The 26,412-nt window shown below is 46.2% G+C and overlaps 1 protein-coding gene across 1 annotated transcript in view; it reads left to right on the top strand.

Moving 5' to 3' along the window:
- COL22A1 (collagen type XXII alpha 1 chain) overlaps positions 1-26,412 on the top strand; it is a 624,908-nt gene that overhangs the window by 128,097 nt on the left and 470,399 nt on the right. The window contains exon 3 of the mRNA XM_082257569.1: positions 12,363-12,929. Coding sequence (XP_082113695.1) covers positions 12,363-12,929 — 567 coding nt within the window. The remainder of the gene's footprint in view (positions 1-12,362; positions 12,930-26,412) is intronic.

The raw sequence follows: 26,412 nt of genomic DNA, 5'->3' as shown, positions 1-26,412 counted from the left end.
GTCTGCGGTCAGCCTGGAGTCTCTGGCGCTGCGCAGAGACCTCAAGGGACCTCTGGATCTGTACCCAAGAAGCACGTAGGACGGAAAGGTGATCCTCCACAGCCGGAATATCCTGGGGAGAGAATACCTCCGGTAACACGGCAGGTTGGAACCCATAGTTGGCCATGAAGGGAGACGTCCCAGAGGAAGAGTTCACCGCCGTGTTCCTGGCAAACTCAGCCCAAGGCAGGAGGTCAACCCAATTGTCTTGGTGATCGGAGACATAGCAACGAAGGAATTGCTCCAAGGCCTGATTGGATCGTTCTGCGGCCCCATTGGACTGAGGGTGGTAGGCCGAGGAGAAGGAGAGATGAATCCCCAACTGGGAGCAAAAGGCGCGCCAGAACCTGGACACAAACTGACTCCCCCGATCCGACACAATCTCCTTGGGCAAACCGTGCAACCAGAAGACCTCCCTGGCAAAAATCGTGGCCAACTCCTGTGCAGAGGGTAACTTCTTGAGAGGAACACAGTGGCACATTTTGGAAAACCGATCCACAATCATGAGAATGACCGTATGGCCTCGGGATGCAGGGAGGTCCACAATGAAATCCATCCCCAGGTGTGACCATGGGCGCTCCCCGGTGGCAAAGGGTTGCAGAAGGCCCAACGGAAGGTGCCGAGGAGACTTACTCCTAGGGAAGGCCACCAGAACAGACGTGAAACAGCCCAGGACAGCTGATTCTTTCCAGGATGCCCCGCGGTCTTGGAGTTATGGTAGGTTTGCAACAACCGAGTGCGCAACTCCTCAGGCACAAAACATCTGCCGTTGGGTCTCCCAGAGGGAGCACCAGATTGAGCCGCCAAAATCTGCTCACCCAGGGGAGAGGTCAGGCTGGTGCGAATGGTGGCCAGGATCTGATTCGGAGGTATGACCGAAGTCGGAATCGACTCCTCCCTGGACAGGTCGGAGTACTGCCGTGATAAGGCATCCGCCCTGATGTTCTTGGAACCGGGTAGGTAGGAGACCACGTAATTAAAACGTGACAAGAACAGAGCCCATCTGGCCTGACGTGGTGTCAAACCCTCGAGCAAGTGCCTCCATTCTTTAAGAGCCTGCACGATGGCCAATAACTCCCTGTCACCAATCTGGTAGTTGCACTCCGCGGAAGACAGTTTCCGGGAGTAAAACCCACAAGGAAGCAGAGGACCCTCTGGTGTTCTACGCTGAGACAGAAGGGCGCCTACTCCCGTCTCAGACGCGTCCACCTCGAGGACAAAGGGCAACCCAGGGTTGGGATGCGACAGAATCGGAGCTGACACAAAGGCGGACTTTAGAGCCTCAAAAGCTCGGATGGCCTCGGGCGGCCAGACCTGGGAATTACTGCCCTTCCTGGTCAGATCCGTGAGAGGCTTGGCTAGCATGGAAAAGTCCCTGATGAACTTCCGATAATAATTGGCGAAGCCCAAAAAGCGCTGCAGGGAGCGAAGACCACTGGGCTGGGGCCACTGTAAGACAGCCGAAACCTTCTCAGGATCCATGGAGAACCCCTCAGCGGAAATGATGTAACCTAAGAAGGTTACCTGGGATCGGTGAAATTCGCATTTCTCAAGCTTACCGAACAGCTTGTTCTCTCGTAACCGTTGCAACACTCGTTTGACATCCAGAATGTGGGTCTCCATGGACTCAGAATATACCAAGATGTCATCCAAATAGACCACCACACACTGCTGCAACAGGTCACTGAAAACATCGTTGATGAATTCCTGAAAGACTGCGGGCGCATTGCACAGCCCAAAGGGCATAACCAAGGATTCATAATGACCGGTCCTGGTGTTAAACGCGGTCTTCCACTCATCGCCCGCCTTGATCCTTACGAGGTTATAGGCCGCCCTCAGGTCGAGTTTGGTAAAGACCGTGGCCCCTTTAAGGCGATCGAACAGCTCGGAAATCAAGGGTATCGGGTAAGCGTTCTTGATCGTGATGCGATTGAGACCCCTGTATTAGATGCAAGGCCTCAACTCACCGCCCTTCTTTTTCACAAAGAAAAATCCAGCCCCTGCCGGGGACGAGGATTTGCGAATGTGTCCGCGTGAAAGCGCCTCCCTCACGTACTCCTCCATGGCCTCATTCTCCGCTACCGACAGTGGATAGACTTTGCCACGGGGAGGAACGGCACCAGATTGTAACTCGATGGCACAATCGTATGGGCGGTGCGGAGGTAGGGCAACCGCGCGGACCTTATCGAATACATCCCGGTACTCCTCGTATTCAGGGGGCAACAGAGAGTCCGAGGAAGTACACAGCAACTTGACAGGCCCATGGATGCAACTAGCCCCACACTGCGGTGACCACGAGAGGATCTCGGCCGATCTCCAATCGAAAATCGGATTATGCTTCTGGAGCCAGGGGTACCCCAAGACCACCGAGTAGTGTGGAGACGAAATAACCTGGAAGCAGACCGACTCTCTGTGGACGGCACCAATGGCTAACCCCACTGGAAGGGTCTCATGAGTCACGTGTGGCGGCAGAAGGGGTCTGCCGTCTATCGCCTCAAGAGCCAGAGGAGAACCTCGAGCCTGCAGAGGAATGGAATTGGCGGCAGCGAACACACTATCAATGAACAAACCACCAGCACCAGAGTCCACCAACGCCTGGGTCGTCACCGAGCCCCCGACCCAGGAGAGGACAACAGTGATCAGTGGTTTGTCAACACGGGAAACCGGGGACGAGGAGACTCCACCCAAGATCTGCCCCCGACAGGATCTCAGGTGCGAGCGTTTCCCGGACGGTTCGGACATGCCAACCGAAAATGGCCACCGAGACCACAGTACATGCATCGGCCCTCGCGTCTCCGGAGTACCCTCTCCCCCTCGGACAGGCGAGCAAACCCCAGCTGCATGGGTTCACCCCCAGACAAGTCATCCCCAGGAGGCGTGGGAGGAGAGGGAGGCACGGGTGGGACAACAAAGGTAGGCGCCAATCTGTTAGGAGGCCTCCGCAGACTCTCCTTAAAGGAAGGTCTCTCCCTGAGTCTGGTGTCAATCAAAATCAGGAAAGAAATAGGAGACTCGAGCTCCACTGGTAGGTCCTTAGCTGCAACCTCATCCTTCAAGGCATCCGAGAGACCATGAGAGAAAGCAGCGACCAGAGCCTCATTATTCCAGCCCACCTCTGCTGCCAGGGTACGAAACTCAATGGCGTATTCAGCTACGGATCGTGAACCCTGTCTGATGGACATAAGGAGCTTCGCAGCAGAGGCAGCACGAGCCGGCACATCGAATACCTTCCGAAGAGAAGCAACAAAACCGGAAAACTCGGCAACCACCGGATTGTTGTTCTCCCATAAAGGGCTGGCCCAGGCCAAGGCCTTGTCCGAGAGCAGCGAGATTAAGAAGCCCACCTTTGATCTCTCAGTAGGAAAGGCATGTGGCAGCAACTCGAAATAAATGCCCACCTGGTTAAGGAAACCTCGGCACTGAGTTGACTCTCCCCCAAAGCGCTGTGGAAGGGGGGCAGAACCGGACATACCCCGAAACACCGCAGGCGCAACAACAGGTGTCGGGGTAGACTCTGGCGCAACAACCGGAGCGGCAGTAGGAGCGGGCCCAGGAGAGACAACCGACCCATCGGCAACGGGAGCGAAATGAGCCGTGCGTTCAAGCAGGGTTTGCAACGCCACGGCGAACTGACCCAACAGGTGATCCTGCTGATCAAGTCTGGCAACCAGCGAGGATAGTGAGGATGGCCCTGTACCGTCAGAATTCATGGCCTGTGGTACCGTGCGTTCAAGCAGGGTTTGCAACGCCACGGCGAACCGACCCAACAGGTGATCCTGCTGATCAAGTCTGGCAACCAGCGTGGGTAGCGAGGATGGCCCTGTACCGTCAGAATTCATGGCTTGGTCCTAATGTCACGGAACCATGAACCAGACGTACAACAACAGATAAGTGAAAATAAGAAAGCTTTATTGAAAAACAAGCTGTAAAGCAAAAGTCCAAACGGATGGCGAAACTGATGCAGAGTCTTTTGCGAAGCCAGGGGTCAGGAACCAGCAGAGTAGTCAGACGAAGCCAGGATCAGGAACCAGCAGGGTAGTCAGACGAAGCCAGGAACAGGAACCAGGAGCAGCAGCAGTCTTAGAAGCATGTGAACACAGGAGGACCAAGCAGGGAACTGAAGCCACAGACCTCCTATATATATATGAGCTAGGCATCCAGCTCCTCCCAGTGGGAAGGAGGAGCCGCAGGGTGGGAGGCTACAAGAAACCCAGAAACCAAGATGGCCGCCAGCACATGTCAAATGAAGGAGAACAGCAAGAAGGTAAGACCATGACAGACCTCAAAAGGAGGAAGGCAGGGGTTCCCAAGAGATCAGAGAGCAAAGAGGCGATAGGATCTCAAATTCTGTAGTTGGACCACACAGCGGAAATTAGTCTTTCCCTAGTAGAGAAAGACCCCTACCTAACAATGGTCTTTCATTGAGAAATTTTACTGTTTTCTGCATCAATAAAATTATTTTTTAGATTATCAACTAAAAAATATATATATTTTTTATTACATTTTTCTTCACTTGGTATTGCATAGTCCCTATTCCCCCTCTGTCCCTTTGTGGACTTTCAATTGTCTCTCAAGGGATAGATACCCCCCCCCCCCCTCCCTATTTTTTCTTTATTATTATTCGATTTTGGGACCTAGCTATTTGAAATCTAGAAAAACACATTTCAAAAAAGTTATAAATTGATTTGCATTTTAATGAGTAAAATAAGTATTTTATCTCCTATCAATCAGCAAGATCTCTGGCTCCCACGTGTCTTCTATACAGGTAACAAGCTGAGATTAGGAGCACTCTCTTAAAGGGAGTGCTCCTAATCTCAGCTTGTTACCTGTATAAAAGTCACCTGTCCACAGAAGCAATCAATCAGATTCCAATCTCTCCACTATGGCCAAGACCAAAGAGCTGTCCAAGGATGTCAGGGACAAGATTGTAGACCTACACAAGGCTGGAATGGGCTACAGGACCATCACCAAGCAGCTTGGTGAGGGGGTGACAACAGTTGGTGCCATTATTCGCAAATGGAAAAAACACAAAATAACTGTCAATCTCCCTTGGTCTGGGGCTTCATGCAAGGTCTCACCTCGTGGAGCTTCAATGATCATGAGAACAGTGAGGAGTCAGCCCAGTGACCAAGAAAACAATTGGTAACACACTACGCCGTGAGGGACTGAAATCCTAAAGCGCCCGCAAGGTCCCCCTCCTTAAGAAAGCACATGTACAGGCCCGTCTGAAGTTTGCCAATGAACATCTGAATGATTTAGAGGAGAACTGGCTGAAAGTGTTGGGATCAGATGAGACCAAAATCAATCTCTTTGGCATCAACTCAACTCTCTGTGTTTGGAGGAGGAGAAATACTGCCCTATGACCCCAAGAACACCATCCCCACTGTCAAACATGGAGGTGGAAACATTATGCTTTAGGGGTGTTTTTCTGCTAAGGGCATAAGACATCTTCACCGCATCAAAGGGACGATGAACGGGAACACGTACCATCAACTCTTGGGTGAGAACCTCCTTACCTCAGCCAGAGCATTGAAAATGGGTCGTAGATGGGTATTTCAGCATGACAATGACCCAAAACATACGGCCAAAGCAACAAAGGAGTGGCTCAAGAAGAAGCACATTAGGGTCCTGAAGTGGCCTAGCCAGTCTTCAGACCTTAATCCCATAAAAAATGTGTGGAGGTAGCTGAATCTTCGAGTTACCAAATGTCAGCATTCAAACTTTAATGACTTGGAGAGGATCTGCAAAGAGGAGTGGCACAAAATCCCACCTGAGATGTGTATAATCCTCGTGGCCAACTACAAGAAACATCTGAACTCTGTGATTGCCAACAAGACTTTTGCCACCAAGTACTAAGTCATGTTTTTCAAAGGGGACAAATACTTATTTCACTCATTAACCACTTTAGGACCATAGTTTTTTCCTGCTTTACGTCCAGGCCACTTTTTGCGATTCGGCACTGTGTGACTTTAACTGACAATTGCGCGGTCATGCAATGCCGTACCCAAACAAAATTTACGTCCTTTTTTTCCCACAAACAGAGCTTTCTTTTGGTGGTATTTGATCACCTCTGCGCTTTTAATTTTTTGCGATATTAATAAAAAAATGCGAAAATTTTGAAAAAATAACAATATTTTTCTACTTTGACAGTTAAAAAATATCCAATATATTCAATTTTTGTCATATACTTAGGCCAAAATGTATTTAGCTACATGTCTTTGACAAAGAAATTCTCAATGAGCGTATTTTTAACCGATTTAAGACCGGAAGATTTTACCTCATTCCTGACCAGGCCAAATTTTGCGATTCAGCACTGTGTAACTTTAACGGACAATTGTGCGGTCGTGCAATGCTGTACCCAAATTACATTTATTACCATTTTTTCCCCACAAATAGAGCTTTCTTTTGGTGGTATTTGATCCCCTGTGCGATTTTTACTTTTTGCGCTATAAACAAAAAAAGCGACAATTTTGAAAAATCAACAATATTTTTCACATTTTTTTATATGAAATTCCCCCCCAAAAAAAATGTAAAAATCAAAATTTAACATTTTAGGCCAATTTGTTTTCTGCTACATATTTTTGGTAAAAAAAATCGCAATAAGTGTATTTTGATTGGTTTGCGCAAAAGTTATCGCAGCTACTAACTACGGGAAAATATATGTCATTTTTATTGTTTTTTTTTTTTAACTAGTAATTGCGGTGATCTGCGATTTTTTTTGCGGGACTGCGACATTGTGGCGGACAGATCGGACCCTTGACTGATATTTTTGACACTTTTGGGGGGACCAGTGACATTACTACAGTAATCTGTGCTATAAATATGCACTGTTACTGTAAAAATGACACTGGCAGGGAAGGGGTTAACTTTATTGGAGAGGGAGGGGTTAATGTATGCCTGGTGCTTACTAACGTGTGTGGGGGGAGGTGACTGAGTGACACAGACACAGATCGCAGGTTTAGCTATGCTGAACCCTGCAATCTGTCACTGTTTGTCACTTAGGAGATCCGCCCGCTTTGTTTACATAAGCGGGCGGATCTCCACACTCGATCCCCGACGATCGGGGAAGAGTGGCGGTGATCACCGCTGCTCCTCCCCTGGCCCGACTCCCGCTGTGACTGAATACAGCGGGAGCGAGCCTCCGGCGGCGCGCGCGCTCTGCTCACAGGGGGAGGAGTCCATCGACGTAGACCTACGTCGCTTGACGATAACGAGCCACATTGCCGCAGTACGCTCAAGGTGAGCGGTCAGCAAGTGGTTAAAATGCAAATTAATTTATAGCTTTTTTGAAATGCATTTTTCTGGATATTTTTGTTGTTATTCTGTCTCTCACTGTTAAAATAAACCGACCATTAAAATTATAGACTGATCTTTTCTTTGTCAGTGGGCAAACGTACAAAATCAGCAGGGGATCAAATATTTTTTTCCCTCACTGTAAATATACAAATATATACTATTTACAAAATAGACTGTTTACCAAATTTTGTAAATCTATTGTAAATAGTAGTAATAATAGTAAATATTTTTGTAAATAGTATATTTAGAAATAACAATCTAAAGATGCCCAAAAGCTTAACCTCCCTGGCGGTATGATTATGTCAGGAATTACATACCAAAAGCGGTACAATTGTTTTCATGGAAATTTGGCGTTATGTATTATAGGCCTACAATTCTTAGTAATTACTGACTTAAACCTGACCAAAACAAGACTCTAGTAGACATCCCAGATGTGATAAATTTGAAACACAAACGCATGAATTACAATCGAATCAATAATATTATTTTATTATTTAATATATAATATATATAATAAAATTATATTATTGATTAGATTATAATTCATGCATTATATAGATATATGTGTATATATGTATATATATATATATATATATATATATATATATATATATATATATATATATATATATATAAAATATATAACGCATTAATTATAATTGAATCAATAATATAATTTTATATATATATATATATATATATATATATATATATACATATATATATATATATATATACATATATATATACATACATACATACATATATATATATACATACACATATATATATATATATATATATATATATATATATATATATATATATATATATATATGCATATATATATATATACCGGTATATATATATATATATATATATATATATATATATATATATATATATATATGCATATATATATATATATATGCATATATGCATATATATATATGCATATATGCATATATATATATATATGCACATATATATATTTATATATATATATATATATATGCATATATATATATATATATATATATATATATATATATATATATATGCATATATATATATATATATATAATATAAAATGTGTTTTGTGCAACGTTTTTTTTTTTGTTTTTTTTTTTTTTAATTTCCCTCCCTAGTTCCGCTCCCATGCAGCATTGCTGCTGCAGGGAACGGAACTAGGAAGTGATCAGACCGACGGAGGGACGGAGGAGCGACGGGACTCTCGGCTGGCGATCTCAGCAATGAGAGATCATCGCTGGATCGCCAGGATAAGGTAAGAGAACACCGCTGCGCTCTCTGCAATCCACCCCGAGCGTGACTCGGGGTTACCGATCCTGCAATGAAAAATCAACCCCGAGTCACGCTCGGGATTACCGCCTAGGAGGTTAAAGTAGAACTATAGGCACATTTTTTTTTCTCAGTTTGGATAGAGCATGGAAGGGTTATAACCCCTGTAAGATTTATTTATGCCATCTGTGTTCTATTGTGGAGATTTTCCTTCACTTCCTGATTCATAGCCAAACAGGAAGTGAGAGGAAATCCCTGCAAATTTAAGGAATTCCTTGGGGGCCCCAGATCACCAGAACTAGTGTCCCCATTGCAAGATTTCCCTTCTATTGCTTTTCTGGGGACAACCCAAAATGTGTGATTTTCTTTTACTATCACTTTCAATGATAATGGTAAACAGGACAAATGGAGAGGGTGAATCTCCCTAATGGGGGCAAAGGCAGCAATAAAAACTGACTGCTCTAATCTATCTCCCCTCTTTCCAAGACTAAAAAAAAAAAAAAAAAAAGTTTTGCCTTTCGTCATACTTTAATAAAAACAAGTATTGAAAATTTACTTTAACCACTTGCCGACCGACCAGCAGTACATATGCTGTGGCAAGCCAGCTCTGTCCCGCGAAACGACGTACAGTTATGTCATTTCGCGGGACAGAGCTGACTTACCACAGCATATGTACTGCTCTGTGCTGCGAAATGGCATAACTGTACGTCGTTTTGCGGGACCGCTAGTGGGGGGCGTGCACGCGCATTCGCTGATTGGCTACAGGGCAGAACCAATCAGCGGGTCCGGCGGCCGCAATTGCAACCGGGCTCCCCATGGAGACATAATGGTGGTCTGCCGTTGTAAACAAGGCAGACCGCTGCTCTGTCAGTAAAGAACACAGGGATCCTCTGTTCCTCCCATTTAGGAACACAGGTCTCTGTGTTCATTCAGCAAGTCCATCCCCCCCTCAGTTAGAAAGCACCCCCTAGGGACACATGTAACCCTTTGATTTCCCCTGGTGTTAACCCCTTCCCTGCCAGTGTCATTAGTACAGTAACAGTGCATATTTTTTGCACTGATTACTTTAGTAATGTCACTGGTCCCCCGAAAAATGTCAATAATGCCAGTTAGGTGTCTGATCTGTCCTCCGCAATGTCGCAGTCCCGCTAAAAATCGCAGATCACCGCCATTACTAGTTAAAAAAAAAAAGAAAAATTGCATAAATATTTCCCCTAGTTTGTAGAAGCGATAACTTTTGTGCAAACCAATCAATATACACTTATTGGGATTTTTTTTCAAAAATATGTAGCAGAATACAAATTAGCCTAAATTGATAAAAAAACATTTTGGTTTTTAATTTTTTTTTTTTTATTGGGAATGTGATCTAGCAGAAAGTAAAAAATATTGTTTTTTTTTTCAGAATTGTCGCTATTTTTTTTGTTCATAGCACATAAAATAAAAATCGCACAGGTGATCAAATACCACCAAAAGAAAGCTCTGTTTGTGGGAAAAAAAGGACATCAATGTTATTTGGGTACAGCGTCGCACGACCGCAAAATTGTCAGTTAACCTGCCTAGCGGTATCCCCGAGCGTGACTGGATTTTCTTTGCTGTTATCGGTATCCCCGAGTCACGCTCGGGGTGGATGTGCAGAGCGCGCAGCGCTGTCTCTTACCTTCTCCTGGCGATCCAGCGATGATCTCCCATTGCTGTGATCGCCAGCCGAGATCCCCGCCGCTCGTCCGTCGGTCTGATGACTTCCTAGTTCCGTTCCCTGCAGCAGCAATGCTGCATGGGAGCGGAACTAGGGAGGGAAATTCAGACGTTGAACGTTGCACAAAACACAAACACATAACATTTATATTATATATATATATATATATATATATATATATATATATATATATATACACACACACACACACACACACACACACACACATATATATATATATATATATATATATATATATATATATATATATATATATAATATATAATATATAACGCATGGATTATAATCTAATTTTATTATGTAATATTATATATATATATATATATATATATATATATACATATATATATACATTATATTATATATTATATAATAAAATTATATTATTGATTAGATTATAATTCATGTGTTTGTGTTTCAAATTTATCACATCTGGGATGTCTACTAGACTCTTGTTTTGGTCAGGTTTAAGTCAGTAATTACTAAGAATTGTAGGCCTATAATATATAACGCCAAATTTCCATGAAAAAAATTATACCGCTTTTGGTACATAATTCCTGACATAATCATACCGCCAGGGAGGTTAAATTAACACAGTGCCGTATCGCAAAAAATGGCCTGGTCATTAAGGGGGAAAATCTTCCGGTCCAGAAGTGGTTAAAGAGGATCTTCACTGTATCCGAGCACCACAAACCAAAAAACACTATTTAATTCATTTTTAATATTAAAGCAGACTCCCACATCCATCCACATCTACACACTTTATTTTGTTGAGAATTCACTTTGAAGAAGAACACCCCCCTAGCATTTCCGGTGTTCTAAAATTTTGTCGGACCCATGAAAATTCCGGACCTCGTCACTTGCGGCTGGTGTGAGCCCCAGTGCGCATGCGCACAAGACATTTTCAAGGTCCGATGAAATTCTAAGACTTAGCGAACAGCTGATTGAGAGGTGGAGGGGCTGAGGTGGGACGCACACACCGCCGCAGGAAAATTGCTGTCACGGGCGAACCAAAGGTGCTGGAGACCCCAAAATTTTATCGTAGGTGGCCAAGTCCATTCCTTACGGCTGATGAAAATTTGGAGTCTCGGGAATGAAAGGGCGCGGAGCAGTGACCCCGAGGCCAGGTTCTCGGGTCACTGCTCCGCGCACCTTTCATCCCCGAGCCCCTCCTCCTCTCAATTAGCTGTTCGCTAAGTCTTAGAATTTCATCGGAACTTGAAAATGTCTTGTGCGCATGCGCACCGGGGCTCGCACCAGCTGGGTTATGACGTAGCGTCACCGGAAGTGACGAGGTCCAGAATTTTCAGCAATTTTCCCATGGCAGTGTGTGCGTCCCACCTCAGCCCCTCCTCCTCTCAATCAGCTGTTCGCTAAGTCTTACAATTTCATCGGACTTTGAAAATGTCTTGTGCGCATGCGCACCGGGGCTCGCACCAGCTGGGTTATGACGTAGCATCATCGGAATTGACGAGGTCCGGAATTTTCATGGGTACGACAACATTTTAGAAGTGAAACAAAATATGGTTGGTAGTACCCCGCGAGGCGCCTCCATCCCTAGTGTACATACAATTGCAGAATTTTACCCATTGGGACTTTAGATGAAGCGCCACAAAACCAGTAATAAATACATAGTACAGGTTTATTGAATATATGCCGACAATAGAACTGGGAAAAGGTGTCATAATGCCAAACAGTTGGCCCAAGTATACAAATCAATTACATTGTTACATAGAGTAATCAAATAGTCCGTGGTAAATGTGTCATGGCATCTTTGGTGACCCGACGCGTTTCATGAGTTCAGTCTCACTCTTCAGGGGTTGATGCATAGACATAATCTATAAAGTAAAATAGTTAAAAAAAGATAGCATAGTAATGAACATGTAACAAGTAGATTGGTTATCACAGTTGGACTTGTTTAGAAAAGGTTGACAGGCAAAAAAATAAAAAATTAAGTTTGTCATCCCTACTATGTTACGTATTTGAACATTTTTCTTCTCCAATTTTTCAGGCTGTAAGAATGTCAATTACGACTTGATCTTTATCTTGGACACATCTTCAAGTGTGGGCAAAGAGGACTTTGAGAAGGTTCGTCAGTGGGTCTCTAACCTGGTGGACACTTTCGAGATTGAGCCGGACAAGACTCGGGTTGGAGTAGTGCGGTACAGTGGTAAACCCTACACAGAATTCGACCTGGGGAGATTTCAGACTCGCGAGGATGTAAAAGAGGCCGCTAGGAATATTAAATACTACGGAGGAAACACAAACACTGGCGATGCTTTGAGATACATCACAACATACAGCTTTTCTGAGGAGGCAGGCGGGCGACCCACAGAGCGAGCCATTAAAAAGGTGGCCATTTTGCTAACGGACGGCAGAAGCCAAGACCTGGTGCTGGAACCTGCCACGGCAGCGCATAAGGCTGGGATTAGGATTTTTGCTGTAGGTGTTGGGGAAGCCCTCAAGGAAGAACTGGTGGAGATAGCTTCGGAGCCCAAATCAGCCCATGTTTTTCATGTATCTGATTATAATGCCATTGATAAAATCAGAGGGATTTTGAGAAGAAGACTGTGTGAAAGTAAGTGCCCACCATATTGACAAGTGTTTGCAAAGTTTTGTCAAATATTTAAGTTTTCTGATCCCCAATGGAATGTCATCTTTCTACTGAGAGCCCCCAGGAGATTTCAATCCCAGGGTGTTCTGGCATGCAAATTTTGATAGGTTCCTGTGGCTGAGAACCTGGCCCAGCACTGTGATAGATGGCTTTGATTGGTCAGAGATGTCATCTATCGCAGTGCTGGGCCAATTGTGGAGGCAAGTCCAGGTTCCAACCACTCTGCATCTCAAAGCACCATGAGATTTGGGGATGGGGCTGCTGCACACAGAAGGTTCCAAGAACTTATTTGAAATTAACTAAACTACCCTAAAAACAGCCCCATAACCTCCTCCCCCCAACTAATTTTACCTAAATGATCCCATTTCATGGGATTTTTAAAGCAGCCCAATTTTTGTACAGGGGCGTAACTACAGGGGTTGCAGGGGTTGCAATTGCAACCGGGCCCCATGCTCCAGGGGGCCTGTGCAGCTCCCCTGTACACCTGGATAGTAGGGGCGGCGGGGGGCAGAATGTAGAGAAATCACTGTCCTCCTTTTTCCTCCTGTAGCTGCAGGAGGAAAATGGAGGAGATTGGTTCCTCTGTATGCTGCCCCCGCCACTCCTCCTATCCAGTTCACTTGTGTTCTGCTGTCTCTGGGCCCCTGTGTGCTCCCCTGCCCCCCCCCCCCCCCCACTGTGCTCCCTCCCCTCTCCTGCCCGCTGCTGCAGGGGATGTTTAGAGAACCAGGAAGGGGGTCGGTAAATATGTAATTTACCAGCTCTTTCCTTTTCTGAATGGACAGAGTCATAGTCAGTGACATTGTAAAAAAATAAAATAAAATTATAAAAAATAATACAATTAAAATACCAAAAAATAAAAACTACTGACACCAGTGGGTGAACTTCCAGGATCACAAAGGTCACACATTTGCGACCAGGCCCTGGCATTCCACCACCTTGGGGAGTCCCCAAGATGGCAGGAAGGGGGTCCACTACAGAACTTGTGAAAGGGTCCCGCTGCAGGACTGTAATAAAGGGCCCCACAACGAGGGAAAAGGGCCCCAGGATCAGTGGGAAGAGCCCCAGGCTTGAAGGGAAGGTCCCCCCACCAGGGGTCCGGGGGGCCCTTCATGGTTTCTTGCCCTGGGGCCCTGAAGGTTCTAGTTACGCCTCTGTTTTTGTGTATATTTATATATATATATATATATATATATATATATATATATTTTTTTTTTTTTTAATAATTCACTTCCGGTTCCGGACTCCATTGGAACGCATAGCTTTTTACACGCTTTTAAACCATTTGGCTAACGTGAGTACCCTACCGCTTGTTTTACAATACAATTTTGGTATACAGTATCACACTATTGGTCCTCCTCTTGTTCATTTTATATGATACAACCATTTACCCCATCACCCGAGGATTATCTGTGATAGAGCCCCAGCCAGGTTACCGTGGACCCCCCACCTGGGAACTAGGATCCTTGGAGTGACATCCAGGACCAGGCAGGGCCACAGAATATTCCATTTACAACTTTGCCCAATACCCCTGTGTTGGGTGGGTACCTCTGATGAGTGCATCTTTTACTTGAGGGATCACGAGCACTCAACCATCATACCACCCACGATTGTACATCTTGGAGATATCGCATGAAGATCAAACCCATCACCCGATGGGCACTATTTATGGACTATTTCTAGCTATTATTCCATTTATTCACCAGATACTGCACAGAGCCACTTTTGTTTTTTCTTGCTTTGGATTCCAATCCATTATTTATTTTTAATTGGTTGCATTAATTAGGATGCTTAACAATAGGGGTCACCTTTTATAATTTCACTTTTATCCACGATTTATTCACCCAATACAAGTCCCGTACTTTTTGGGCACTCCGTCACCCATCACTGGGCACATATCTGTGTTGCCCAGGCCGTTGCACTTTACTGGCGCTAGTCACTTTATGCTACCATATTGTTATTATGTTGACTTCAGTTATTCATAATAATTAAGACATATTTTGTATATTCTTTGTCACTTATTATTACTGGGCCCACACAGTGGTTGCCCAGACCTCTGCACTTCACTGGCACAAGTCACTTTATATATCACTGATATTTACTTTGATTCATGCATTGTTCAGGTACTTTGATCCACACCTATATGGTATAATACTCTTTTTTGCACACTTACTGATATACCCTCTGGTTATATTTGAGGGAGGCTGCAGCCTTTTTCCCCTTCGCCGTAGCGCGGAACTCATCTCTTATAATTACAATGTAAATCATATTCGATATGTTTGTACAACAGCAATATATCATTCAAAGTATTGTTATATCTTAAAAAACCCAATAGGTGTCAATTTTCAACTATTTGCTCACTGTGCAAATCTCCAATTCATTGGTTATCCCCAATAAAGATCGGGGTAGTAATGATCTCTTTGTCCAAGTGTTTTACCAGCAAGTTTTATTCACCAATAATTTGTTACTTTAATCTGTTTTGCCTGAGCTTCAAGGAAGGGTCTGAAGCTTTCAGCCTCATTTAGACCTGGGGGGGTTGTGGTGTTTAGATACCTAATCCAGATTGGGAGGGGAGGGGATTTGTGTTGGCAGGGGGAATTTGGGGGTGGCAGGGGTTAAGTATTGTTCTAGAATAGGGAATTCGAGGGGGGGTGGTGCTAAGAGTGGTGATTTAGGGTGTTTTGTGTTGGGAGAGGGGATGGGGGGGGGGGAGAGAAGATTTGTGCTAGGAAGGGGGATTTGGGGTGAATTTGTGCTGGGAAGAGGGATTTGAAGTGGGGGTAGAAGATGTGTACTGGTAGGGGAAATTTTAGGGGTAGAGAAGGGGAGTCAAACTCAATTTCATCATGGGCCGCATCAGCATTATGGTTGCCCTCAAAGGGCCAATTGCATCTGTAAGACTATGCATCAACTCAGATACATAGGAGTATGCGGCATACAGAGTGGAGAGCTCAGGAGTATGAGGTGTACAGAGTTGAGGAGTATGCTACGCAGAGTTCCGGAGTATTCAGCTTACAGAGTGCAGAGTTCAGGAATACTCAGCGTACATAGTGAAGAGTTTTAGAGTACTTGGCGTACAGGGTGCAGAGTTCAGGAGTGTGCGGCATACAAACTGCAGAGTTCAGGAGTGTGCGGCGTACTGAGTGCAGAGTTCAGGAGTGCGCGGCGTACAGAGTGCAGAGTTTAGGAGTGCGTGGCATTGGGAGTTCAGGAGTGTGCGGCGTACAGAGTGCAGTGTTCAGGAGTATGCAGTGTACAGAGTGCAGAGTTCAGGGGTATGTGGTGTACAGAGTGCAGAGTTCAGGGGTATGCTTTGTGCAGAGTTCGGGCTAACGCGGCCTACAGAGTACAGGGTTTAGGGGTGCGCTATGCACAGAGTGCAGGGTGCAGCTCTCTTTCACAGGGTGTCCACACCTCATTTCCACCTTCTTGGCTTAGACCTCTGCACCACTCGACCCCATCCCCCACTTCTGCACACATCTCCCTTCACATCCTTCATCTCTCCCCCCTCAAAAGAAAAGCATCCTGCATCTTATCTACCAGGCCCAGCCATGGACATCCACAGAACTTTTTTCAGGGGGGGCATCATTTTAAGGTCACCCATGCTCTGCCACTTTTCGACAATGTCATGAAGATGACGTCAGTCACCACGCGAGCCGCAACTCGTGAGTATTTATTTTTAAAGAGGAAATGGCAGAATTTATTTTTAAAACTTTTGTTAACCTTGATCCTGTTCCCTTGAAGCATGTTTTACAGCACAGTGCTGTGTAATTTGACCCTTTCTATCAGCTAAAATACCTGGCTGATCCTGCCTGGCTATGTCCTCCCCCCTGTAAACTGACCATGGTATACCATGGCTACTGAGGCCTGACACCGTGGTCAGTCTACGTGCCTCTGTCATCCGCAGCCCTCCTGTCCTCCTCTGTCCTCTCTCCCCCTCCCCCTCCCTGTCTGCTCCTGTGTCAGTGCCCGCCCCCTCCCCTCTTGCTGCTGTAGTTTCATTTAAAGTTTCATATCCTGTCTACAGTCTGTTTAATAATCCTTTGTGCCCCTGTGTCTGCGTTTTATAAAAAGAAGCCATTCTGTACCAGTTTTCAAAGCGCCGATCACCGCTCACGTGACCCGCCACCTCTTTCCTTCTCTCAGCCTTTCCTTCTCCCCTCCTCCTCCCCTCCCAACAGACGTCAATGTGGATTTCTCAGCCCCGCTCACTGCAAGCAGCTGTCAGACGGGGAGAGGAGAGATCCGGTGGGTCACGTGAGTGGCGATCAGCGCTCTGCAAACTGGTAAAGAACAGCATATTTTTTTAAAACACAGACACAGGGGCACGGGCACACAGGATTATTAAACAGACCAGACAGAATGGTATAAAGTGGCTTAATGACCACTTTAAAGAAGAGGTTGAGATTTGGGGGGGGGGGGCACTTCCCCCCCTTGCCTCCCCTTGCAGACACCCATGGGCCCAGCTCTAATACCTCCTGGCAGTGTGGGTGGGTCCGCCTCTACCTTGCTGGGAGATCATTAGTTGGAATTTGTCCCTGCCATGCCCCGCCATGAGTGCATGAAGGGCAGGCAGGGGTCTGTGAGAGCCATTGAGAGGACAGCTGCCCTTGTAAACACAGAAGGCGTTTGTGTTATTAAGTAACACTGGTGATTCCTGCTACATTCCATCTGAAAAAAAAGCCCTGGGTGCGAGGGTCACATTAAATGGGAGGGCCAAATTCGGCCCGCGGGCCTTGTGTTTGACATATGTGGGGTAGGAGGGGTAAATTCTTTTTTTTTTTTTGGGGGGGGGGGGGCATTTAGGCTGGGGGGGATTTTGGGGATGGGGGGGGCAAAGGGGCAAAGATATGTTTCCCGAGTGGGGAGATTTCAGCAGGGGGTCGAATTTGTACTGGAGGAGGGGAAGTTTATGCTTAGGGGGTAAGCATGCAGATTAGTGCTCAGTATTTTTGTGGGGGTTTTTTTGCTGACACAAAATGCTCATACATCTTTGAGGGGGTGGGCACAGCATGGCATGTTCGCCCTGGGCTCCAGATGACCTTATCCTAGCACTGACAGTGCTGTATACTGTATGTAGCTGATGTTAGTGCGGACAGGGGGAGCATGTATGGTGAAGGTGAAGGAAATCATTTGTTTAGGCCAGTTTGGCCGACACAAGCTATTAAAAGTGAAAGGATAAATTAAGTTAGGCTTTAACTACTTACCGCCCGCCCACTGTCAAATGATGGCAGAGCGGTGCGGCTCTCGTTCTGGAAGGACGTCATATGACGGCACCCCAGAACGGGCGCTCTTGTGTGATCGCTCTGTGTTCCTAGGACACGCCACGACCCCGATCTTGGTAAAGAGCCAATGACATGGCTCTTTACCCATGTGATCAGCTGTGTCCAATCACAGCCGGTCACATGTAAATGAGGAAGTGCCGTTTATCGGCGCTCCTCGCCTCACACTGTCAGCGGCTCCTCCTCAAAGGGAAGTCCAGGACAGGTAATCAGGGCACTGATCATCAGTACCCTGACTACAGTAAACTACAGTACAGGAAAAAACAGTGCCCATCAGTGACACCAATCAATGCCCATCAGTGACACCAATCAGTGCCCATAGTGACCTAATTTAGTGCCAATTAGTGATGCCAGTCAGTGCCCATCAGTGCCTGCTCATCTGTAGCTGCCCATCAGTGATGCCTGACAGTGCCCATCAGTGCTCATCTGTGCTGTCCGTCAGTGCCCATCAGTTCCGCCCACAAGTGCTGCCCATCAGTGACACCAACCAATGCCCATCAGTGACACCAATCAGTGACCCCAATCAGTTCCCATAGTGACCTAATTTAGTGCCCATTAGTGATGCCAGTCAGTGCCCATCTGTGCTGCCCATCAGTGATGCCTGTCAGTGCCCATCAGTGCTCATCTGTGCTGTCCGTCAGTGCCCATCAGTGTCACCTATCAGTGCCCATTAGTGATGCCAGTCAGTGCCCATCTGTGCTGCCCACAAGTGCTGCCCATCAGTGCCACCTATCAGTGCCCGTCAGTGTCACCTATCAGTGCTCATCAGTATGGCATATTAGTGGCTAATCATCAGTGCCCATAAATGCCACCTCATCATTGCCCATCAGTGCTGCCTATCAGTGCCTATCAGTGCCCATCAGTGTCACCTATCAGTGCTCATCAGTGTGGCATATTAGTGCCTCCTCATCAGTGCCCATGAGTGCCACCTCATCATTGCCCATCAGTGCAGCCTATCAGTTTCCACCAGTGCCGCCTCATCAGTACACATCAGTGAAGGAGAAAAATTACGTATTTACAAAATGTACGTACAAAAATTTGAAAAAGCTTTTTTTTTTCAAAATTTTCTTTTTTATTTATTTTGTCAAATACCAGAAAAAGAAAGCTCTATTTGTGTGAATTTTTTTTAAAAAAAACGTCATTTGGGTACAATATTGCATGACCGCGCAATTGTCATTCAAAGTGTGACAGCACTGAAATCTGAAAATTGGCCTGGGCAGGAGGGGGGTGAAGGTGCCCGGTATTGAAGTGTAATTACTGTATCTGTTTGCCTGCAGTTCAACATTAAAACAAGCAAAATAAATGTGAACTGTCTGGACCCTTGGTGACACCTTTAGGGGACAGCAGAAGAAAAGCTACCAAGTTGCTTCATTTACATAAATAAAAAAGCGATCTAATAAGAATTTAAAAATTGTTTTCTTTGTAGAATCCCTCCCAACGTGCCCCAACACTTTCCTTCCCGGAGAATCCATCATCACATTTCACAGGTGGCATCGGCTTGGTTTATGGTAATGATTTCCATAAAGCCAGATCTCAGCCCTCATCTGTCTGCTCTTTGGCCTCCGGTAATGTGTTGGGGGTGGCGCTGACAATGTTGGGTCAGGGGGGGTCAATCAATTATCTGTGTGATTGTGAATGTGGACAGCCCTACAATCTACTGAAACACACCCAGCCACAAATTCAATTAGAAGGTCAGCTCCTGGGGACCTCCACCCCCATCAGAGGGCCAGAACATCCAACAAAAGGAGGAATCCATTACCAGCACTGAAAGCCTGAAACACAAATGAAGAATTTTATACAAAATTATTGGAAGTCTGAACTTCATGTTCCATGTATACCGCCAATCCGATCTCATACATCGTGTTTTATACACTCAGAATGGATTTTGTAGGAACACGCTGTGATATTATGTGTCCTCAGAGAGGATGCCAACATACTTTTATTTGCTAAAGTGAGAATCTTGTCTGGGAGGATTTTTTTTTTTTAACAGTCTGTAAAAGTTGTGACAGAACGATGAGAAATAATTAGAATTAAAATTAGATGATCATTTCCAATTACTGCAACAGTGTACTCGTATCCAGGGCTTTTTTTCTCCATGAATAGGTGCAGGTACTCCCCTCTTCTGAGTCACTCCTTGTCTCCACTTCCCACCCACCTCCGGGCGCTGTCCTTTGGATTCACCCCCTACCCACCTCCCAGTACCCCCCCCCCCCCTTTAGAGAATACAGAAGCAAGTATCATGCTGTGGTTCTAGGTCATTTGTATAGAATTTGTTAATGATAACTAGAAAAGCAGTAAAATAGATCCCCTAGAATCAGCCACAATAGACCCCAACAATAGCTCCCCCAAGCAACAATAAATCCTCCACTACAACAATAGCTACCCCCCCCCCCCCCCCACAACAAAATACCCTCCAGCAACAATAGATTTACCCCAGCAACAATAGATCCCCCAATACGTTTATCTTGGTCTCATCAGACCACAGGACATGGTTCCAGTAATCCATGTCCTTAGTCTGCTTGTCTTCAGCAAACTGTTTGCATACCTCCCAACTTTTGAACTTCGCAATGAGGGACACTGAAAGTAGCGTAGCGCGCCGCAGCAAATTGTGGGTGTGGCCAATTGCTTAGCAGTGGGAGGGGCTTAAGGGATAGGGTAAACAAAACCCAGACTTCCTAGTACTCATAAAATATGCTTGGATTGCTCAGCCTACCTTAAAGAAGAACTTCATTAAAATAGTCAGAGACTGCATAGCAACCAGCAACTGTTGAGACAATGAAGACTTTGGTAAGAAGTATATAATGTACAGTATTGTGTATATAGTGCAGGAGTATGTAATGTACAGAATGCAGGAGACAGGAGTGTGTAATGTACAGAATGCAGGGGTCGGACTCTGCACCATCCACCCCCCCCAGCACTATACACCCCAAATGCCCATCCAGCTCCATACACCCCCCATCCACCCCAAATGCCCCCAGCAGCTCTGTCCACCTCAAATGCCCACCCTAGCTCCATCCACCCCAAATGCCCACCCTAGAACTATCTATCCCAAACACCCATCCAACCTCCAAACACTCCAAATGCCCACCCCGGCTCCATCCACCCCCCCCCCCATTCAGCTCCATTCACCCCATATGCCCACCCCAGCTCCATCCACCCAAAATGCCCCCAGTTCCATCCAACCCAAATGCCCCCTTTTGGGGGGGCGCAAACAGAAAAATGTAATAGGCATTGCTTTGCGGCAATAAACGCTGTTAAAAATTGCGTGACTTTGAGGTCACAAAAGTGTGAAAGGGGCCTTCAGTAATCAAGGTAGAGTGTGCCCCCTTCAATGCAGAGAGACCAGCGTGCCCCCTTTCAATGCAGAATGGCCAGCGTGCCCCCTTTCAATGCAGAATGGCCAGCGTGCCCCCTTTCAATGCAGAATGGCCAGCGTGCCCCCTTTCAATGCAGAGAGACCAGCGTGCCCCCTTTCAATGCAGAATGACCAGCGTGCCCCCTTTCAATGCAGAATGACCAGCGTGCCCTCTTTCAATGCAGAATGACCAGCGTGCCCTCTTTCAATGCAAAATGACCAGCGTGCCCCCTTTCAATACAGAATAACCAGCGTGCTCCCTTTTAATGCAGAGAGACCAGTGTGCTCCTTTCAATGCAGAGAGACCAGCGTGACCCCTTCAATGCAGAGAGACCAGCGTGACCCCTTCAATGCAGAGAGACCAGCGTGACCCCTTAATGCAGAATGACCAGCGTGACCCCTTTAATGCAGAATGACCAGCGTGACCCCTTTAATGCAGAATGACCAGCGTGACCCCTTTAATGCAGAATGACCAGCGTGACCCCTTAATGCAGAATGACCAGCGTGACCCCTTAATGCAGAATGACCAGCGTGATCCCTTAATGCAGAATGACCAGCGTGACCCCTTAATGTAGAATGACCAGCGTGCCGTGCCCCCCCACCCGAGACCAGTGCACTTACCTGCAGCGGCTTCTCTGTCCCCCGGCGTCTCCTCGAGTCCTTCTGCCTCCTCCTCGGCCAATGGCATGGTTTTGCCTTTCGGCCAATCAGGAAGACCCGCTTCCTAATTGGCCAGGAGGAGGATCTGTGACAATAGCGAATTTTCATTCGCTATTGTCACACAATGGGTGGACTCAGGGCGCACTGCTCTGCAGCCCGGGCCCACCCTTCTGATCGGGAGCCAAAGATGAGGGCGGAGCTGGGAGGAGGAGGGGGGGGCAGCAGAGATGGACGGGAGACATTATTGGAGACATTATCTGACAGGACACCGGCAGCCAGATTTTCCGGGACTTCAGCCCAGCTCCGCAGGACCCCGGGACCCCCTTCAAATTGCGGGACAGTCGCACGGATTCCAGAACGGTTGGGAGGTATGGGAGTGTGTTATGTACAGAGAAGAGGGTTCAGGAGCCTGTTATGTACAGAGAAGAGGGTTCAGGAGCCTGTTATGTACAGAGAAGAGGGTTCAGGAGCCTGTTATGTACAGAGAAGAGGGTTCAGGAGCCTGTTATGCACAGGGTGCAGGGTCCTGGAGTGCGTTATGCACAGAGTGCAGAGTTAATGAGAGTGCTAGATACAGAATGCAGGGTTCTGGAGTGCCTTATGCACAGGGTGCAGGGTTCAGGAGAGTGCTAGGTACAGAGTGCAGGGTTTAGGAGCGTGTTAGAAACAGAGTGTGAGGTTCTGAAGTGCGTTATGCACAGGGTGTAAGGTTTATGATCATGTTAGGTACAGAGTGCAGGGTTTTGAAGTGCATTTTGTACAGGAAGGTAGATACTGGAGTGTGCTATGTACAAAGTGCAGGGCTCTTGAGTATGTTATGCACAGGGTGCAGGGTTTTGTAATGCATTATGTACGGAGTGCAGGAGAGTGCAGAATTCTGGAGTGTGTTATGTACAGGAAGGTGGGTTCTAAAGTAAGTAAGGGTCCTTTCACACAGGTGGTCCGTATGTCCGTTTTTCATCCCATCCTTTTGCGGATGAAAAACTGACAGAATGCATGTCAATGGGATTGCGGATGTTAGCTGATGACCATCCGCTGACATCCGATTTGCGTCCTTTCCTATCAGTTCCGTTTTTTTGGAACGGAACCCTATTTTTCTTCCGTTTAAAAAAACGGAATGGACGCAAAAACGTATGTCAGTGGTGTCATCCGTTGACATCTGCAATCCCATTGACATACATTATCTCCGTTTATCATCCGCAAACGGATGGGATGATAAACGGACATATGGACCAGATGACAAGTGTCATCCGTGTCCGTAAAAAAAAAAAAAAAAAAGTGCCGAAGCGGATCAAAGTACGGTCCGCCTCGTGTGAAAGGACCCTTATGCACAAGGTGAAGGGTTCAAGAGATCGGTAGGTACAAAGTCTATTCATCTATTCGTATCTCACTATTGCACCTCTTGTCAGCTATAACCTCCACACACACACACATACATACATGCAAACACACACACACGTACAAACACACACTCATACGTACAAACACATGTACAAACACACAAACCGCACATGCACAAACCACATGTACAAACACACACACATGCACACATGCACACATACGTACAAACACACACAAACCACATGCACAAACACACACATGCACAACACACACAGCAATACATACACACACATACATGCAAACACAAATGCACAACACACATGTACAAACACGCACACACGTACAAACACATGTACAAACACACACACACACACAAACCACATGTACAAACACACACAAACCACATGCACAAACACACATGCACAAACACACACATGCACAAACACACACATGCACAACACACAGCAATACATACACACACATACATGCAAACACACACGTGCAAACAGACATACAAACACACATGCACAACACACATGTACAAACACGCACACACGCACAAACACATGTACAAACACACAAACCACATGCACAAACACACACATGCACAACACATATGCACAAACACACCCCCATGGTTACCTTTGTAAAAGCACATTTCTGTAGCTGGCTGTCACAGCTTTGTTTTCCTTTTCAGTGAACTCTCACCTCATTTCCAGCTCCTGGAGCAGGAAGGAGATAAGGATTGCAGTGCAGCTCAACCCTCTCTTGCTCTTGGACATCATCAGGCTTCACTCGGTCAGACCAGCAGCACTTGTCCTGCTAAGTGCAGCACAGAACATGAGAGAAATCTTACTTTCACTGCAGAAGCCGGGCTGTGAGTGCAGGGCTACCACAAGGCTGGAAAAACCTCTGGGTACAATATGAGAATGGATGATGGATTCAAAACCTTGACATCTTTTCCCGCCAGCAATGTATAATTGCCGGCTGTTTCCCTATACGCTGGATGCTAAAGGGGTGGGGCTGGGTAGCAGTCCCGCCCATCCCGACATCACAGCTCGAATTTGACAGCTGCACGCTCTGCAGCCTCACAGAACACACTCAGCAGGTTTATCCGCCAGTCTCGGGTTCTGCTCCATGTTCACACTTGCACTGGACTTGACTGGTGTTTTCTATGTAAATGAAAAAAATGTAATAATGCGGGACAGAAGTATAAATGCGGGACAGTCCCGCCCAATCCGGGACTGTTGGGAGGTATGTGTTTGCAGGCTTTCTTGTGCATCATCTTTTGGAAGAGACTTCCTTCTGGGATGACAGCTATGCAGATTTGGTGCAGTGTGCAGCGTATGGTCTGAGCACTGACAGGCTGACCCCCACCCCTTCAACCTCTGCAGCAATGCTGGCAGCACTCATACATCTATTTCCCAAAGACATCCTCTGGATATGACAACAGAGCACGTGCACTCAACCTCTTTGGTTGACCATGGCGTGGCCTGTTCTGAGTGGAACCTGTCCTGTTGCTGTATGGTCTTGGCCACCGTGCTGCAGCTCAGTTTCAGGGTCTTGGCAATCTTCTTATAGCCTAGGCCATCTTTATGTAGTGCAACAATTCTTTTTTTCAGATCCTCAGAGAGTTCTTTGCCATGAGGTGCCGTGTTGAACTTCCAGTGACCAGTGTGAGAGAATGAGAGCGATAACACCAAATTTAACACACCTGCTCCCCATTCACACCTGAGACCTTGTAACACTAACAAGTCACATGACACCGGGGAGGGAAAATGGCTAATTGGGCCCGATTTGGACATTTTCACTTAGGGGTTGTGACGAGACTAACCTCACCACATTGCATTGGAGGAGCCTGGTTGCCCGCCTGCTGCCTTTGTATTATGGACCAGCAGCTAAAGGGTTAATCTTACGGTGCAGAAGGATTTATTTCTCCCTTTCTGCACAGCCGTTCGGTAGATTCTATCTACCGAACAAACAGCCCCTGGCTCTAATTCGTATGGATTTGGTGAATGCAGGGTGACCAGGAGGGTGTTGAACACTGAAAATATGGTTTGGACTACTACAAATGAGACAGTCATATTCAGGAAAAATGTCTTCCTTGTAATATGAAGATTTTTGTTCCCATTTGCCATGAGGTCTCTGAACAGGAAGTCAACTCCTAATATGGTCATTACAGGAAGTTCTGAGGAGACGGGCTGTCTGAAGTGGCTCTCCATTCACCTATTGTCAGGTGTGCTAATGACCTCACCTGTTGTCTGCTAAGGGATGTATTGACACTCAGAGTAATGTGTATTGAGGGCTCGTTAGGGAACCATTGTTCTGTGTCTGACTATTGTGTACATTGATTGCCCCCTGGGGCTTCTGTCTCCTTGCATTGGTCAAAGCTATCTGACCAATCCCTGTTGACTCATTTTCAATTCCTCATTTGCATGGCTAAAAGAGGACCTGAATGGGAACTGCAGGTACTTTGCAATTGACCAATGGGAGGGCGGTTGTTGGGAGCAGGATGTTCCAAATTCTGTATAAAAGTGTGCTGTGTTCTTCCAATAAATGTTGATGTTGTTCCTGTTTTACCCTCAACTCGGAGCTTTGTCTCGTTCTTGGGGGGATTCACTGTATGCTGTTGGAGACTGATTGCTAGGAGTGTAAGCTGATGTATGCTTTTCCTGTTCGTCTGCTAGCAGCTATTCGTGAGGTTCCAGGTTGGAGTGCTATTTTGTATCCAGTTCAGGAGTTTGATGTTCTGCAGTAGCTGTGCCTGTCTCTCAGAAAAGGGGAATATCGCCTAAACGGATTTTAACCC

The sequence above is a fragment of the Pelophylax lessonae genome (genome assembly GCF_965119305.1).
Source record: "Pelophylax lessonae genome assembly, chromosome: 5".
In the NCBI taxonomy this organism is placed as follows: domain Eukaryota; kingdom Metazoa; phylum Chordata; class Amphibia; order Anura; family Ranidae; genus Pelophylax; species Pelophylax lessonae.
The sequence above is the reverse complement of the archived record's forward strand: the minus strand, read 5'-3'. Positions and strand labels throughout refer to the sequence as shown.